General features: G+C 36.3%; 1 protein-coding gene across 1 annotated transcript; it reads left to right on the top strand.

Moving 5' to 3' along the window:
• The first annotated feature begins 4,975 nt into the window (after positions 1–4,975).
• Positions 4,976–15,908, top strand: TCP2 (TEOSINTE BRANCHED 1, cycloidea and PCF transcription factor 2). The gene is made up of 3 exons (XM_086647234.1): positions 4,976–5,933; positions 6,106–7,920; positions 15,595–15,908. The coding sequence occupies exon 2, from the start codon at positions 6,496–6,498 to the stop codon at positions 7,867–7,869; it is 1,374 nt and encodes a 457-aa protein (XP_086503360.1). The 5' UTR covers positions 4,976–5,933; positions 6,106–6,495; the 3' UTR covers positions 7,870–7,920; positions 15,595–15,908.
• Positions 15,909–16,861: the final 953 nt, after the last annotated feature.

The following is a 16,861-nucleotide window of genomic DNA, read 5'->3' as shown; positions in this document are numbered from 1 at the left end:
AAAGGCTTTTCCGGTGTGATTCTTTTTATAAATTTCAAGTGCTCTTGTAACTGTAATAATCAAAATTGATTTTAAGTTTATATTATGAAATGAAAAGATAGAAATAAAGGGATTAAAAGTAAGAAAAATTACCCGACCATAGTCGTTCTTTCCGCTTTTTGGAACTTTATTTACTATCCTCAAAGTAGAGATAAAGCTTTGAGATTCAGAACTTATATCACTAAAACAAGATTTACAATCCTTGAGTGAGCGTTGATGCTTTGCACTCGCATTATATTCATCTGTTATTTTTTTGCCAAAATACTTTATATTTTTGGCAATTTCCAACAACCATATCAAATGTGATTTTCAAATAACAATTAGTAAGTAAAATATCTTCCTCGGGTTTATACTGTTCTCGTTTAACTATCTTGGTCGAAGTCGTGCCTTCTTGCTCACAAGAATCATCAAAAGTTTCATCTACTGTTGAGGGAACGCGTAAAGAATTATCAAAAGTCTCATCATTTTCGCTAATTGAGTCGACGGATAAACAAGTGATTGAATGAGATGCATAAAACTTTGGCTAAACATTTCATTATCATTCAAGTGATCCATTGAAGAAGATTGAAATGAAAATTTAAAAAAAAAAATTGAAGAAGATTGGATGAGGTTGGAGAGAATAGAATTGATAGAGATTGAATGAGAATGAGAATGAGGGAGAGAGAGAGTGGGATAAGAAATGAAAGGGGTTCAACCCTTATTTATAGGGGTTGAACCCCATCCTAGCCGTTGGATTTGCTCCAACTGCTAAATCAGGGCCCTAACATGACCGTTGGGGAGCTCCCCAAACGGCACTTGAGGCCCTCAGCCGGCCCCTAACATGACCGTTGGGGAGCTCCCCAAACGGTCACTTGAGGCCCTCAGCCGGCCCCTAATTAGGGGCCAGCTGGGGTTGGACCTGGGGGAAGGAGCCCTAAATTCAAATTTAGAGCCCCTACAGTCCCAGGTTGGACTTGCTCTCAGTCTTACACACTCTAAGTGTCGGATAGGATTTTCAGCTCCCTCCAATGCAAACCTCAACTTGAGTCTCTAAGATAATGTGACAATGGTTAAACACAGGTAGATACCTCTGATTGTCTAACTCACCATTTTTAAAATTTAGATCAATAGAAAATAAATTTTAATATAAATGTTCAAAATAACTAAATCTGATTTTACAAATTTATCATGTGACATAAGTAAACATAATAGTTTTAAAGATTAGAGACATACAAAAATAGGAGGAACTCAATAGTGTTATATAGAAAAAAGAAAGGGGTTATTTCCCTAATGGCCCCCAACTTTGTGACCAGCTTCCCGCCTGGCCCCCTACTTTACGAGAAATACCCATATGGCCCCCTTCCGTTATAACACCGTCACTCTCTCTCCTCCATCATGTTTTCTCTCTCTGCCAACTCACGCCACATCATCTGTTACGCCACCTCATCACCTTCTCCGGCAGAGGTTGCCGGCCGGCGACCTTCAAACTAAAATAATTTTTTTTTTTATTTCTCTCCTCTCTCTCTCTCTCTAAGAACTCCGGCAAAGGGTTCCTTCGCCGGAGTTCTTAGAGAGGGAGAGATGAGAGAAAAAAAATTTAGAGAGAGAAAAAAATTTAAGGTCGCCGGCCGGCAAACCCAGCGGGAAAGACGATGATGTGGCTTGTGAAATGATGTGGCAGAGAGAGAAAATGAGATGGAGGAGAGAGAGTAACGGAAAGTTAACGGTATCAGGAAAAAGGGGACCATATGGATATTTTTGCTAATTTAGGGGGCCAGGCGGGAAGCTGGTCACAAAGTTGGGGACCATTAGAGAAATAACCTAAAAAGAAATCTCAATCAGGGCTTGACATATAAGACCAACAAAGTTTTTTTTGAGTTTTGCATTGGAGATGCACTTAGTATTTTAACTACTTTCGTTAGTCCATGATTTCTTGAAAATAAGTAAGTTGCTTATTACCCTTTAAAAAGTGTGGTACTTTATCCATAATTCTTTAGCAAAATTAGGGTTTGTGTATATTCAGGTTCTTGAATAGATTCTCTTCTTTTTTCCTAGATATTGTTTGGAGATCCATTTGACTAGGAAATTCATATATATTTTCTTCCGAGGACGAAAAATAATTTCAGGTGTTCAAACGGAAACGCAAAAAATTATTTTTAATTTTACAAAAATATATACTTTCCAACAAGTATGCCCTCCCCTGCCCTCTTAGGGCACTACTGGATTAGAGTTGCTTGTGTTTGAGGATATTGATAATTTAATTGCCAATGTATGTTAACCGTGCTTCCCGAAATATTCAACATTGACAATTGGGGAACCAGAATAATGGCCCATTTTTAGCAAATAAAACCCTTAATCTATATGATTAGGCCAAACTAGTTGAGGTTTTAGCACGCCTAATGCTATACCAAGACAACGACACGTGCTCTTCCCATTAATCAAAGAGTCTTAAGACACGCGTTGAGTCTTTACACACCTGATGGTTCAGTAACACGTGCCCGCATCTAGATATTGATGATGAATCTCATCAGAACAAGTGGGAGACCTCTCTATCGATACAAATTAACAATTAAAAATTAGTAATTTTGTACTAAGATAAGTAATTAATCTAGATTTGTCCATCCTCATCTTTGCTTTTAATATTAAATTATTCTCTAATCCTGTCTCCTCACTTATGAAAGTTTCTTTTGCCTCTTAACAGCTTGTTCTTTATTCAAACGGCTTCTTTTTCCCCGGCAAGTGATGCCGCCTTGGACAAAGTAAACACGCCTCGGTTTTAATCTACCATTTTACTTCCTCGTCGTACTTTTGGCATGTGACTGAGACATTATTTTGGATCCCACTTAGGGTACAAGGCAAGAATGTGTACATTGCCATATAACTTAATTTGATACCAATGATACGTCGGAAAAGAGTGTCGACGACAATACAATGAGGAGGAATGACATAAACTAAGTCCTCGAAACATTTTGCAACATAGAGTAGCTAGACAAATAATGGGCGAAAGTGTTTCACTGCGATTACAAAAGCAAGATCACTAACCCTAACTCTTTGGCTACGGCTTGAATGTCGATTATGATTGAAGGTCGTCAGGAGAAACTTGCATTGGAGATATTGACCAAGATTTAGGAACCGAAAAATGGTATAAGTGTACAAAACAGTTTAAGGGTTTAAATTCTTGCATATGTAGAGTGACTCTAGCACTCAATCATCTGAAAAAAGAAATGGTGAAAGCTTTAACTTTTAACATCATTTTCATTTGTCCATTTAGAATATTCCAGCAACCATAATGTGTTCTGGAGCTAATTGGTGCTCACTAAAAGTAGAGTATTTATATTGATAGTTAATTGGTGTCTAGATTGTAACACTTTCCAAGCAGATACGGCACATATGGATGCTACTGTACTACAAAGTGACTATAGTACTAATAATACTTGTATTTTCCAAAATAAATTAGCAAAAAATAATAATTTATCCCATATATCCGCGTTTGTATGGCTTTCTACGAGGAAATTATGATGCTCAAGTCCTAAATATGACAATACTTGGAAAATAGCTCGGAATCCGAACTGTTTGTTCCAGTATGTTGTTAAGTTTGTGGTCATCTAACTCAAAATCAATATGTAGTGAGTGACGAGGATCAAGACATTATATTCTTGGTTGTTAGATCGTCATTCTCCTATGTGAGACTATTGTCACATGCCTCAGCATCTTAAGCGTTGTATTGCCTCGAGGGGCGGGAAGGTGGACCAGAGTCAAAATTTACCCGACCTGCGCCGTGCGCTCTGAGGTATAGAGTAGAGAAGTTAACCAAGTGAGCTCAAAATATCCGAGATCCGAGAAGAGCTCGAATAGAGCTATCTGGCATGGGAGGTGAGAACACGCCAAAACTCGCTTTCCATACACGGAACTGTTAACTGTTAGAAGATCTATCAGTGTTAAAAGATACGCATGATTAACACGTGACTATCATCCAAGTAGGTGCCTTACCACCACATCATCTCAACCGAACATCACGACATATTAACCAAATCCATAAAAATTACAAAAACACCTCATTGACTTGAGTGTGAGAGTGTCTTCTTTGTTTTTTGTAGGCTTCGTTTTCTAGGTCACAGAAAGGAATTTCAATCTCTGGATGTGGATCTCATAATTAAGAAGATAACTGAGAATACCACTTTCAACATTATCAATTTGGCGCTAAAGGAAGGGACTTCAACAACCCTAGACATCCCTTTGGCCGTTATCTTTGACAAAGAATACAATAATAACCATGTCATTTGAGACCCCTTTTACCTAGATGAAGGGTCTACCAACAATATGGGGATCCTTTATTGTTGGGACGGGGAGGCGAGAAAGATAAAGATGAGTGTGTGTTTTTGGAAGAAATTCTTTTTAATGAGTTTTAAGAGGAGTTGTTATGACAAAAGCGGTTTGTTGTGACCGAAACCAAGTAATCCACGAAAAGCAACAGAAAATAAAGAATAATCACACAGAACACAAGAGATTTATGTGGTTCGGTTGGTAAGACATACTCCACGGTGACAACGACGCGATAATTTTCACTATGGTTAGCAAACAAGTTACACAAGAGATTCGTGAGAATTCGACACAGATATCTCCTAGGATTTCGAGAAGAAGAAACGCTCGTAAGTAGTTCAGGATTTAGATCCTTAAAAAGATTTTGTTTAAGCTTATAAAAGTTTCTTTTAAATTCTTTTAGTGGATCTTCTAAAAGTTTGTTTTTTTTAACTCCCAAAATTTGAAGTCTTATAACAACAAATAGAAATAAAAAAGTCAATCTCAGTTGTGTTATAGGATAGTGCGGACCAACCTTCCGGACTGCCAGTGATACTGTTCGCTTTGACACACCTGGACCTCACGGTTTCAAAAGACCTCAATAGGGAAAGGTGCTTAACCTCTTAAGAGAAGCACCACACTCCGTCTCACCACCAATGTGAGATTGCTTTACAAACAAGTTGACCAATTTTGTTGTAAATTTTTATTCCGGGAGAGTTTTCTTTATTCTCCGAGGTAGGCCAAAAAAATAAAATAATGTGAGGGGCACAAACGTAAATACGGAGTATAATCATGAGGGGGTATATTCGTACGGGTGGCAAAACTCTAGAAGGGTAATTTGGTAAGAAAAGTTTAAGAGAGAAGAACGGCGCTATATGTCTTTCCTTTCCCGATAAGCCCGGCGAATGCTCGAATGGTGAAAGTTTAGCGCATTGAAGCGCGAGCTCTCGTCTGCCAAGATTACGGATAAACACCTTTTGTTTTAGATTTTACAGACAAAAACCCTAATTACTTCATTCACTCACTCCTTTACCCCCCTTTCTATCTCTACCATTTTCTCTCTCTAAAAAAAACACAGGAGTTTGTAGTAGGTAAAGAGAAATTATTAACACAAGGAACAACAAATCCTTCATTTTCATAACAATTCAACTTCGTTCAAAGAAGGATTTGATGTTTAGAACTGCTTCTTGAAACTACATTGAAAGAAAGGTAAAATTGTATATTGTCCGTACAGTTTAGAGAGAAGATTTCTTCAAAGACTTTGGTTATCGGACTTTTATAAGCTCGAGAAGGCAGAAGCAGGAAACAACAGTACAGAAAATCCGCGGTCACTAGAGAGAGAAAGATACAAGAAGACTTTCTTCTCTCTCTCTATCTCTCTCTTTGTAGTTCATAATTATAAACCTCGTTTATCGATCTACAGTTATAATCGGATGTTTAAAACTTTCTGATCTGTTCCAGATATTAAGTGCTTAAATCTCAACCTAAAAAGAAGAAGAAGAATAGTAGATCCGTCTTAAATAGCTGGTAATCTAGGTGACTTGTTCTTAAAGATTGAAAAAAAAAAATATCAAGAACTCCGATCAAGAGTTGAATTTCAGTGGACTAAAAGTGAGGTAAGATTTCTTACCTATTCTTCTTCTTTCTCAAATGATTTTCTCTCTCTAGTTTAAGAGTTTAAACTTTTAGGTTTTGAGCTAATAAAAACACAAACTCTTGGATTAGTGTTGTTAATGAAGCTTTAATTACAAGACTTTACAGAATCTGATACTTCTTTTTTCTTCGCAGGCGGACTGAGCAAAAAACAGTGTGAGAAGAAGAGAGAGAAAGAGAGAACAGCTCATATAATCAGAGATTTTGTTTTTGCTTTTGCAAGAACTGCAAAAAAGCTTAAACGGAGCTGACATTTTTCCGGCTAAGAGTGTGATAGATCGAGAGTCTTAAAAGGACTTTTTTATTAATCACAAACACAAAGTACTGAGGAACTCGTCATCAATGCAAAGTACTGCTTCTACCTGCACTCACGAAACCCTAAATCATCATCATATACCGTCCTAGAGAGAGAGAGAGAGAGGGAGAACTAGCTAAAAATTAAGTTTCTTTTCAAGGAGATAGAAAAAAGAAAGAGAGAAGTGGTTGATGTTGTTCTTGTTTTCTTGAGAAAGGCATGAAAGCGGTATGGAAGTGGATGGAATTCAAACCCAGGCGTGTAAACTGTCAAGGATTGGTAACTCTAGAGACAATTCTAACAAGATAGGAAGAAAAGGAGGAAATCAATTTCAAGATGAAGAAGAAGAAAGTGGAGAAGGAAATAGGGCTAATGATACTAACAATGCTATTGTTGGTGGTTTTCATGTTGGAAGTGAGAATGGTCGACTTCAAGCTTGGCATTCATCAAGGATCTTTAGAGTTTCTCGAGCTTCAGGTGGGAAAGATCGTCACAGTAAAGTTCTAACAGCAAAGGGTCTTAGAGATCGGAGAGTTCGTTTATCAGTTTCCACAGCTATACAATTCTATGATTTACAAGATCGTTTGGGTTACGATCAGCCTAGCAAAGCTGTGGAATGGTTGATTAAGGCTGCTTCTGTTGCCATTGCCGATCTTCCTCCACTCAATACCACCTTCCCCGAAACCCCAAAGCAACTAAGTGATGAGAAGAGAGCTAATAAGGATCCAAGATTCGACCGGACAGAAATGGAACTTGATGCAGATCTGTCCTTTCAACAGCAACAACACAACATTTCATTATCTAAATCTGGTTGCAGCAGCACTTCAGAGACTAGTAAAGGCTCCGGTTTATCCCTTTCCCGTTCGGATATTCGTGTAAAAGCTCGAGAGCGAGCAAGGGAAAGAACCGCCAAAGATAAAGAGAAGGAAAAACCCGAAGAACCTCATCGTTCTACCCATCACCAGCAAAATGCTCTGAGCTCTTCTTTCACTGAACTGCTGACTGGTTGTGCACAAAATAGTCATTCTAGCCCTTCTCTATCAGCAGCTCAACAAAATTCGAATTTCTCTAATTTTGCTATCAAGCAAAACAGGTATATCCCTTCTACTCATGAGACAGATTATTTCACGTCTGGGCTTTTCGGTTCAAGCTCAATGAGGAGCAATCCTTACTCTTCTGGATTTCCCGGCCAAACCCACTTCGCGAATGCTTCTCCCATACCTCAGTTCAGTGTCACTGGTGACCATCACCAGGAGCAGCATCAATTCTTCTTATCAGATCACATGACGGATGCTGCTGCTGCTGCTGCTGGGGCTTCAGGGAACGAATATAATCTCAACTTCACTATCGCTCCCGGCATTGCTGGTTTCAATAGGGGGACCCTTCAGTCCAATTCAACACAATCTCCATTGCCTCATCTCCAACAGAGGCTTTCTTCTCCTGCAGACGGACCAAGCATGCCATTCTTTATCGGAAATCTAGGATCAGCTTCTGCTGCTCCACCGATAGACAATCAGTTCTCATCTCGATTTGATCGAGGCCTTCATCTCTATTACGGCCACGACGAGAGACACTCAGACCTTAAGGGGAAAGACAAAGGCTAAATATGGTTCTGGAAGATCAAGAATGTGTTGGATCATCTTCTTCATTTCTTGGTAAGTACCCAATTACTACATCTATTATCTGATTTATTTCTTAACTGTTTTATTTCTGTTAGTATTTTCTTTTCTGTTGTTGGTGCCAAACATAGTTGAGTGTTTTAATGGGCTCCCCAATCCCCAGCATTTATTTTTGTTGATTTCATATCTTTGCCCTCCATTCATTATGCTACTGTGCTATTTTTATCTTTTAGTTCTTGGGCTCCAGACACAACTTTATAACCTATAGTTTATTACCTTGAGTGCCCCACCAGTGGATGGTTTAGGTTAGAGAATACCAATTCATTGAGCTGAGCAGAAAAGGCTCAGGGACACCTATGTTTAAGCCACATTTCTTCCTGGTTGTGTCCCAAAAAACAATTATATTTGTCTTGTCACTTTTTTATTCATTGATTTTTGTCTTGTCACTTAACACATGTTACAGACTATATAGTTTATTAATAAACATGGCTTCAGATTTCTAGATTTGAGCAAGTCAAAAGTTTTCATATTATATCATGAAAGAAGTGGAGAATAGTTTTCTAAACCTAGGATTTGGTAAATCAAATTACAAACAGATAACCTTATTCCAATGCTACAGATTGGTCCAGCTCTTGTGGGTAAAAGTTAGCTTGTTATTGATTCCTCTGGTCTCAAGAATGAATACCCCACCTAAGCATTAGGCAATTACTGCTTATTTTGTAGAATCTCTACAAAAATCTTACTAGGTTGTAAGTTTGAAAAATTGGAAACTAACACTAGTCGGCCAGAGGTCTAGCTAATAGGTAAAATATCGAGATCAGTTGAATTTCATCCGTTAATATCTATATAACAAATGAAATAGATTTTTTGCCATGTCATAACTTGCAATCATGAATCTCATCCGTCAAATATTCACCATTAAATTTTCACCACTAGATTTTGTGCCACTAATTTAAGTACTTATCATGATATAACAGCACGTTATTATAATTAAACAACTTCTTATAATAACTCCACGTCTCCACTATTCCCTGTTTGAATTTGTGTTTGTCATGTTAATATTCGGACATCAATTATTTTTTTTTACTTTGATTTCTTAGAGACAATTTAGGACAATTTGATTTGATCTTCTTTTTGTTGTATAATTGTAATTTGTCTTTTTCTTTTTTTGAAAGATGTAATTTGTCTTCATGTACTAACATGATCAACATTTATGCCGTGTGTACCAGAGGCACAGGCTCTACCCTATCATATAATAATATATGATAAGATAAGATTATATATATATAGACACACACACACGTAGAGAGAGACTTCCATATGTGTAATGTTACACTCACATTATCCATTAATAAACCAAATATTTGCATATATATATATATATATATATATATATATATATATATATATGTCAAGTTAGGGCATTAAGTAGCTAAAGTCAAACCCCAAACTTGATATACACCACCTCTTAGCAATCATAGACATAATTGATCCGCATATAAACTCAAAACATCCAAAAAAAAATAAAAAATTTGAGCTTTTAAGCTTTAAAATGAAGATTTAAAAAAGAATAACAAAATATGACGAAGAAGATGTGAAGAATAAGAGACCATAAGAGTGATGCACATGAAAAACAAGTTATAAACTACTAGAATAATGAGATAGAGATGAAAAACAAGTTACAACTGAGAAAGAAAAAAAGATAAATGAGATAAACTTACTAGCTATGAGGTTGAAGCTGGAGTCCTTCAAGAAAATAAGTGAAGAAGGAGAAGGACTGAAAAGTTGGGTTGCAAGAGAAGAATAAAGGCTAGATCTAGGGTAAACTTCAGCAAAAAAAAAAGAGAAGAATAAAGGCTAGATCTAGGGTAAACTCAGTTTTTGAAGAAAAAAGGTTGCTGGCTCGAGCCGACTAAACCTAGCAGCCTAACCGTTTCGGAACTATGAGAATGATCTCATATAGGAGAAGGGCTATCGAGCAACCAAGAATATATTGTCTAGGTCCTCCCTACTCATTGGCAATTGGTTTTGAGTAGATGACCACAAACTTAACATGGTATCGGAGCTAAGGCCACACGTTATAGGCTTAAAACCGCACGTGCTCCACGTCAACCGAAAAAAAAACACGTGTTAGTCTAACCACGCCACACGAGAGGGGGCGGGTGAGAATAGTCTCGTATGGGAGAAGGGCTATCTAACAACTAAGAATATATTGTCTAGGTCCTCTCCACTCATTGCCAATTGGTTTTGAGTTGGATAACCACAAACTTAACAAAGCTGTTCTTGAGAGTCGACTTAGTCTGCTTCTGAAATCGACAAGGGCTTGAAGCCCAAGTCGATCGCTCTATCCGCACCTAGGCTGATTTTTTAAGCATAGTCATGGCTTGCATTTTTTCCTTTAAGTAATAGGATGAGCTTAGATTTATTCCAAAGGCAAAAAAAAAAACCTTTACTTCGAGGAAAAAACTGAAAAATTTCATCAGTTTTCCTTTTGCTATCTGAGTTTCTCTGTTGAGTTGAGATCTTGGGGTATTTGTGCTTTTTATTAGTTATAATCTCCATAGAAAAACTATTCATACAACTCAATTAGAACAAACAGTTTTTCTTTGTTAGTTTTTCTGTTGAGATCTTGAGGTATTTTTGTTTTTAATAAGTTCTATGCTTCATTTAGAAAAAAAAGAAGCAACAACATACAACAAATACAGAACAAATTTTATTTTTGGAGTCAATATACTTTTCAACAAGTTTTTAGAGTTGCATGAATAGTTTTGTTTTAAATATTGCATGTGAACGCTACAGCCTACATTTTGACCCATCTTAACCGAAATTTGAAATCAACTATCTAACCAAAATTTGAAATCAACTATCTAACCAAAATTTGAAATAAACTTTACCTCAACCTGAATATAAATGAATTAAGAAGTTCAATGTCTGGTCAATCCTTTTTATATTACAAGCAATTATTCTGCGTGGATAAAACTTTATGATGTAAATATCAAATACAAAGGAACATGAAAGAGGCATAAAGACCAGAGCAAGAAATCGATTGAAATCGAATTCTCTTAACAATATGGTTACATAACTTCTTTGATTTATTGACTTTTACTTGCTTTAGTCAAGGTTCTTAATTAAATTGGCATTCTTGTAGGTTTCCAGGATTATCTTTTACTTTCTTTTTTGAGTTATACGTAATGGTTGTGACTAGCTAATAAAAAGTATCATAACTTGTGAAAAGTGTCCTAGTTATCTATCCAAAATAGAAACTTTTAAGTTTTTCTAGGTTTACTTATCCTAAAAAGAGTAATCTGTATGATATTACTCTTTCTCTCAGTCGCATCAAAAGAGAAGACGTTCAACTTTAACACCTATCTTCGACGAGTAAGTACAAAAAATTGAAGACAAAATCATAAAACCAATCCATTTGAAGGTTGTATAACGTAAAATATATATGGACGATTCAAATTTAGAGGGTCCTACGTGAAAATCTGTTTTAGCATGTGCAAGAAGTACGAGGTTCGTGGAAGCTCACGTTGAGGTTATTGGGAAATTTGGTTAAAGCTAGAGTACATCTTATCACCTGGAAAGTAGATAAGAAGCGAACATTGAGCTTAAACTTTCTCTAAAGGGAAGGTGAATCGTTCGAATCAAGTCATGTCAACTGACATTCTCTTCAGGAGAAACAACTATAGTGTCATTACGGGCAGTAGAGGTGTCAATGGTTACCGGAACTGGATGTGCCTATGCTGGTTCTGGGTTTTGATTCCCTGCCCGAAAAGAATTAGTATCCGAAGGGTATTACCTGATTAGAACCGATAAGATTTTAACTGGTTTTATTCATAATAAGTTGATTAGAAGTGGCCATTTGAGATTATGATAATTAAGAAGAATGCTATTTTTCATTTATCTTCCACATATTTATCCCAAAACTATCTTGAACCTCCAAAATGCTATATTAGCATTTCTGAGTACAACGCATGCTCTATTTCGTTTAGTTAGGGGAGTGAGCCCGGAAAGCGTTGACTGATTTGTGATCTACTTCTCGGAAGAGGTTTATATGGGTGTATGTTAAGAAGCAGTGGTTGTGATTGAACTTGTTTTACTCCCTTATTGGACATTGGAGGAAGAGTTAGCTGTTGGTAATTGATTTGGCAACTTGTGTAGTAATTAGGGTTTTGAATAGTATGGGAAGAAGTGTGCATGAGCTAAAGCTAGCTGAAGAAGCAATGTAATATGCATCCATTCTCATGGCTCAATAAAGGTAACGACTTATTACGCGTTACTAAGGTTATTTTTTTGGTTAGGATATGAGTACAAGGGTATAGCTTAATTGGATGTCTTTAGCATGGATGCATTTCACATACTTTCCCGCCTCCTGTAGTAAGGACGGGCATATCTATTGAATGTGATGGTACAGTTTAATATTTGTATTGTCTCTGGAACCCTAAAACCTAGAGAAGAGAAAATAAAGTTAACCAATCACACGCAGGAACGCAAGAGATTACATAGTTCAGTCATAAATAGCCACTCTATGACAAAAATAGAAAGATGGTTTCACTATTTATGAAGAAGATTATAGAGATTTCTCAAAAGTTTCTTATCAATAACCTCAGTGTCTGTGCCTCCTCTTTTTTCCCCGGAACCGAGAGATCAGAATGAACCCAATACGTCGATAGCCGCCCTTAAACACTAAGGCAACGGTGCCTAAATGAGCTGGATAGATCACACTTCCGTTGTGAGACCGACCCATATTCAAAACACTCCCTTTAAAATCTTATTCTCATTCACAATGACTTCATCAACTTCGATTACAACTCACTCGGCTTACTAATGGTTAAGTGAAGCTCTTTTTGGCATGGCAAGAGAGATGGTTATTCAAATTATTGCTCAAGAGAACCAATGAACTTTAACTTGAAAGTAGTAGTCACTGTGATGAATTGCAAAATATTAGATTATGTTAGGCATGATTTTTCTCTTTAATGGAAAGATGTGATGTTTGTCAAGTATCCAACTGAAGGATTTAGGGTTTAGGAATGCTGGTTTTTAAAAGTCTTGTGTTATCAGTTATGAATCATGTCTATATAAATGTTCCTAATTCATTTTGTGATCGTCTTAGATCCATAGAGAATGAGAAATATGTCTGAATCACTTTACGCTTGCATTAAGACTTATGATACAGTTACACATAGTGCTACTTCGGAGACGTTCAGTTTACATGGGCCACCTTGCAACATTGCATTATATACAAACAATGGGTTTTCATCTGGTTTAGCAGAATTTATAGTGCCTATCAAAAGAAAGTTACCAATAGCTCTTCTGGTTTTTGTGATCTGCTCTTTCATGAAAGCTTCTTTTGGCAGAAGTCAGGCTCTATACGGTACACCTTATTTATCTAGTAGTTGGCAGAGTTTGTGCAAAGTTTGTGCTATTTCTATTGCACAGAATCAGGTACTGGAGTCTATAGTTGGTAGAGTTTTCTATATCACATTCTTAGCTAATAGCTATTACTAGAGATCCTAAGTGTAAACCCTAAACCATGAACTGTTCACTAGATTTCTGCAGTGGGAGTCGGTTTCGTTTGTCTGAAGCTCAAGTTTGACATTTGTAGCACAAATGTTTCATAAAGAATTTAGTACAATGTTGTACTTAATAGAGCTTAACAGAGAGTAAACAAGTTGAGAAAGAAATATCATGTTCGAAACTAACAAAATACATAAAACTATCTTTCTTGTTAACTTTCTAGCTAGTATAGCCAGACGCAAAATGCATAAATTAAACGGATAACTATATAGAATATTAATAGGCTAACTTCTGATGCATTATTATGCTTGTTACTTTAATCAGTGTTCATATCAGTAATTTATTTGAACCGGCAGTGAATCAGTATTCGGTTGTTTGCAAGTGATCAGTGAGTGTGGTTGCCAAGCAATAGTTGCATTTGTTATCAGTTTATTATAGCTACCAGTTGATTATTAGATTGATAAAGTTTTGCAATTTGATTTTATGTGTCAGTTTGTTCTTGCTATTTAGGATATGACTTGCTTCTATAATGTGACAAGTAGTCAAGTACCTAAGTTACAAATATCACTAACTAATCTCATTAGTTAATCCTTGAGTTACAACCTATTACTACTGCTCCCGCATCAAATTAACGATTCAGTCCTCCTTGCCAGTACAACTTTAGTGAGAAAACTTTCTTAGAACCCCAAGTGTCACACTTACACAAGATAGTTTGCTCGGCTCATTATTATATCGTTTACATTTTATGTTGTTTCTTAAGTTTACTCCGCTCATTCTTGTAATGCTCCATTTTTCCAAACCCTAGCATTTAACCTCTTTTCTCATAGATTTTGCCCCTTCACATCTTAAGATTATGATATTTTCTACTTCCTTTGCCACCATCTCTCTGCGACAAGTGCTTCCCAAGAGGATGAATATGATGATCTTTTACTTGTTTCTTCATTCAACAAACTATTTGTTACATTATTCATACGTATAACACTGTCTGAAGCAGAATTACTTAGAGACACCACCGATGTACATACCTAACTATCTGGTGTGGTATTTAAAAGGAGGCATGAAACTCATCCTCCAAAATTAACTCAAGCATAAAGCTGATTACTGAACTTTTCATATTTGTTCATATCCCGAGCAATCGAAGGTCTTTTTTAAATTTTGTTAGTCAAATTTTCTGAGCTCTGAACAAATACTCCTTTTTGTACTCGTCTTTTCTTTACACAGTTCTTTTAGTATCTCCAGAGACATGCCCTAGTGATACATGACGCAAAATCACTAGACTCTACTGATTGTCGAGTACCAATAGGCTTTTTTGATCCAACACCTTCTCAGTTTGCACTTTTTCCATCCCACAATTTTGAAAAACCTAAGTTTCCCATCTAGAATCCATTACAGTGGCATGATATAGAGCAACTAAGTTAACCAACTTTGTTGTACTAAAGAAAGTTTCTTCACAAGTATAAAAGTAGGATATTGTTGTTATCACCTGATGGAATGTTGTCACATTGTCCTCCTAAGTTTTCATCATAATTTTCATTTTATATTATTTCTTCAGCTTCTTTCAATCATTCATGTAATGCTCCATTTCTCCACAGCTAAAGCATTTTACTTCTTTTCTTGATTTAGATGCCCTTTGACTTATTCGGGGTACGAGGCTCCTCTAATTTTATTATAACTGCTCTGCTCCTACAAGACATGACTTCGATGACCTATTTATTACTTGTTTCCTTACTCAACAAACTCTTTGTTACATGATTCATATTTATAATACCTTCAAAAGCATAACTACTTGGAGACGCAAGCAATGTCTATAACCTTGGTAAGGTATTTAGAAGTAAGGCGTGCAACTCATCCTGTACAACTATTTTAGTGGTCAACTTAGTACGAAGGATGCCCACTAGTTGGGTACCTAACATAACGGAGAATAACATAGAAATAATTATTGTCTATTACTCTATTGGAAGAAGAGTATGTAGAAAGCTTTAAGGTTTTGCTATTTTACTACTCTTTGTTTTTGTTTAAGAAAGCATAGGACAGTGTTTTGTTGTATCTATTTCTTTTAATAAACTTGTATTCTTTTCAATAGGATAAACAATTGTCTGCATATGATAGTCATTGATAATCATCATTTTAGTTGTGCTCAAGTATTATGTATTCATTTAGAAACTGAATATAAAAGAATTACAATTGATGCAGGTGACGAGAGTTTGGTGAGCCGCGGCAAATGAGTTAATAAGTCCTCTCCTCCCTCAGCAGAAAACAATAGCAAAGAAGGGAACGAAAGGCCTTTAGACGAATTTAGTTGCAATCTCTTTCTGCTTTCATCATCGTTTCTTATCTAAATCGGCTTGTATGTGTGTATTTTGTGACCTTGTCCATTTAGGAATAGTGTCATTTTTTGTTGTTGTATGAGATATACCAGTCTCTTCCTTCTTCTCACTGGTACTTGTTATGTCACTTGATTGTTTTATTGAACCATCTATGCATGTGTGTATCAGGATTTCTGGTTATGAATTGCACAAGGGTAAGTAAGGAATTGACGGTATTAGATTATGGTTGAAGTTAAATATTTATGGAGTAATTATATAACAGGAAATTGGGTCGATACTCAATTTTCACCAAAAACAATTTATATGGAGTTTTGACCAAATTTCCCTCCTTCGTCCAGGTTCTCGGCTGAAGTTGCTAGGAATATAGCAGGGTGGATCCGGTTCTGTGTTTTAATGCTCCAACCCTTAGCAATTGTCGATATTTTCGTCGCATTTGACACCAAGGCCCAAGTCTAACAAATGTAGGACTTTGTTCTGTGAAGGCTCCACGAGCCCACCTAAAGGGCCATGACCACTTACTAAGTTTGAGCACACACCTATAGTGAAGACTCCGGACACTCTCCCAAGTGATAAGGGACAATTATAATGCTCCACCTCGGAGACGTGTGGTACACGACTCCAATACCGTCTGTGATAGTGGATAGAGACATTCGACACTCATGAAAAAAATTGAAATAGATATTTATGAAGACATTTCAAGACAATAAGTCCACTTACAAAATGTTTCATAGATATTTCAAGATATTAAGTCTGTAGACAAAATGTGTGGTAGACATTTCAATACATTTAGTTCATAAACCAAATGCAGGATGAACCTTTCAAGACATTGAGTTCATAGACAAAATGTCTTGTGGGGATTTTTTAAGACATTGATTCGTAAGCAAAATGTGTAATAGACATTTTTCAGGACTTTTATTATTATCATTTAAAATTTTATATAATTATATTTATTAATAAAAAAAGATATTGGTAGAAGATATTATTTCTTATCATCTTTTTATTATTGTCATCCTACCAAATTAAATAACATGTCTTTACATATCTTTTCCAACTATTGTGGACATCTGTGAACATCGATGGACAATTGGTGGACATTTACTGTTATTATTATCTAATTTTTATCAAGTGAAATG

The sequence above is a fragment of the Eschscholzia californica genome, unplaced genomic scaffold (assembly GCF_041429995.1).
Source record: "Eschscholzia californica isolate CP2 unplaced genomic scaffold, dmEscCali1.0.p SCAF_1, whole genome shotgun sequence".
Lineage (NCBI taxonomy): Eukaryota > Viridiplantae > Streptophyta > Magnoliopsida > Ranunculales > Papaveraceae > Eschscholzia > Eschscholzia californica.
This window is presented reverse-complemented; position numbering and strand designations above follow the sequence as displayed.

What these genes read in the sequence shown, in the direction of transcription:
- TCP2 (XM_086647234.1), top strand. Translation starts at nt 6,496, where the DNA reads ATGGAAGTGGATGGAATTCAAACCCAGGCGTGTAAACTGTCAAGGATT.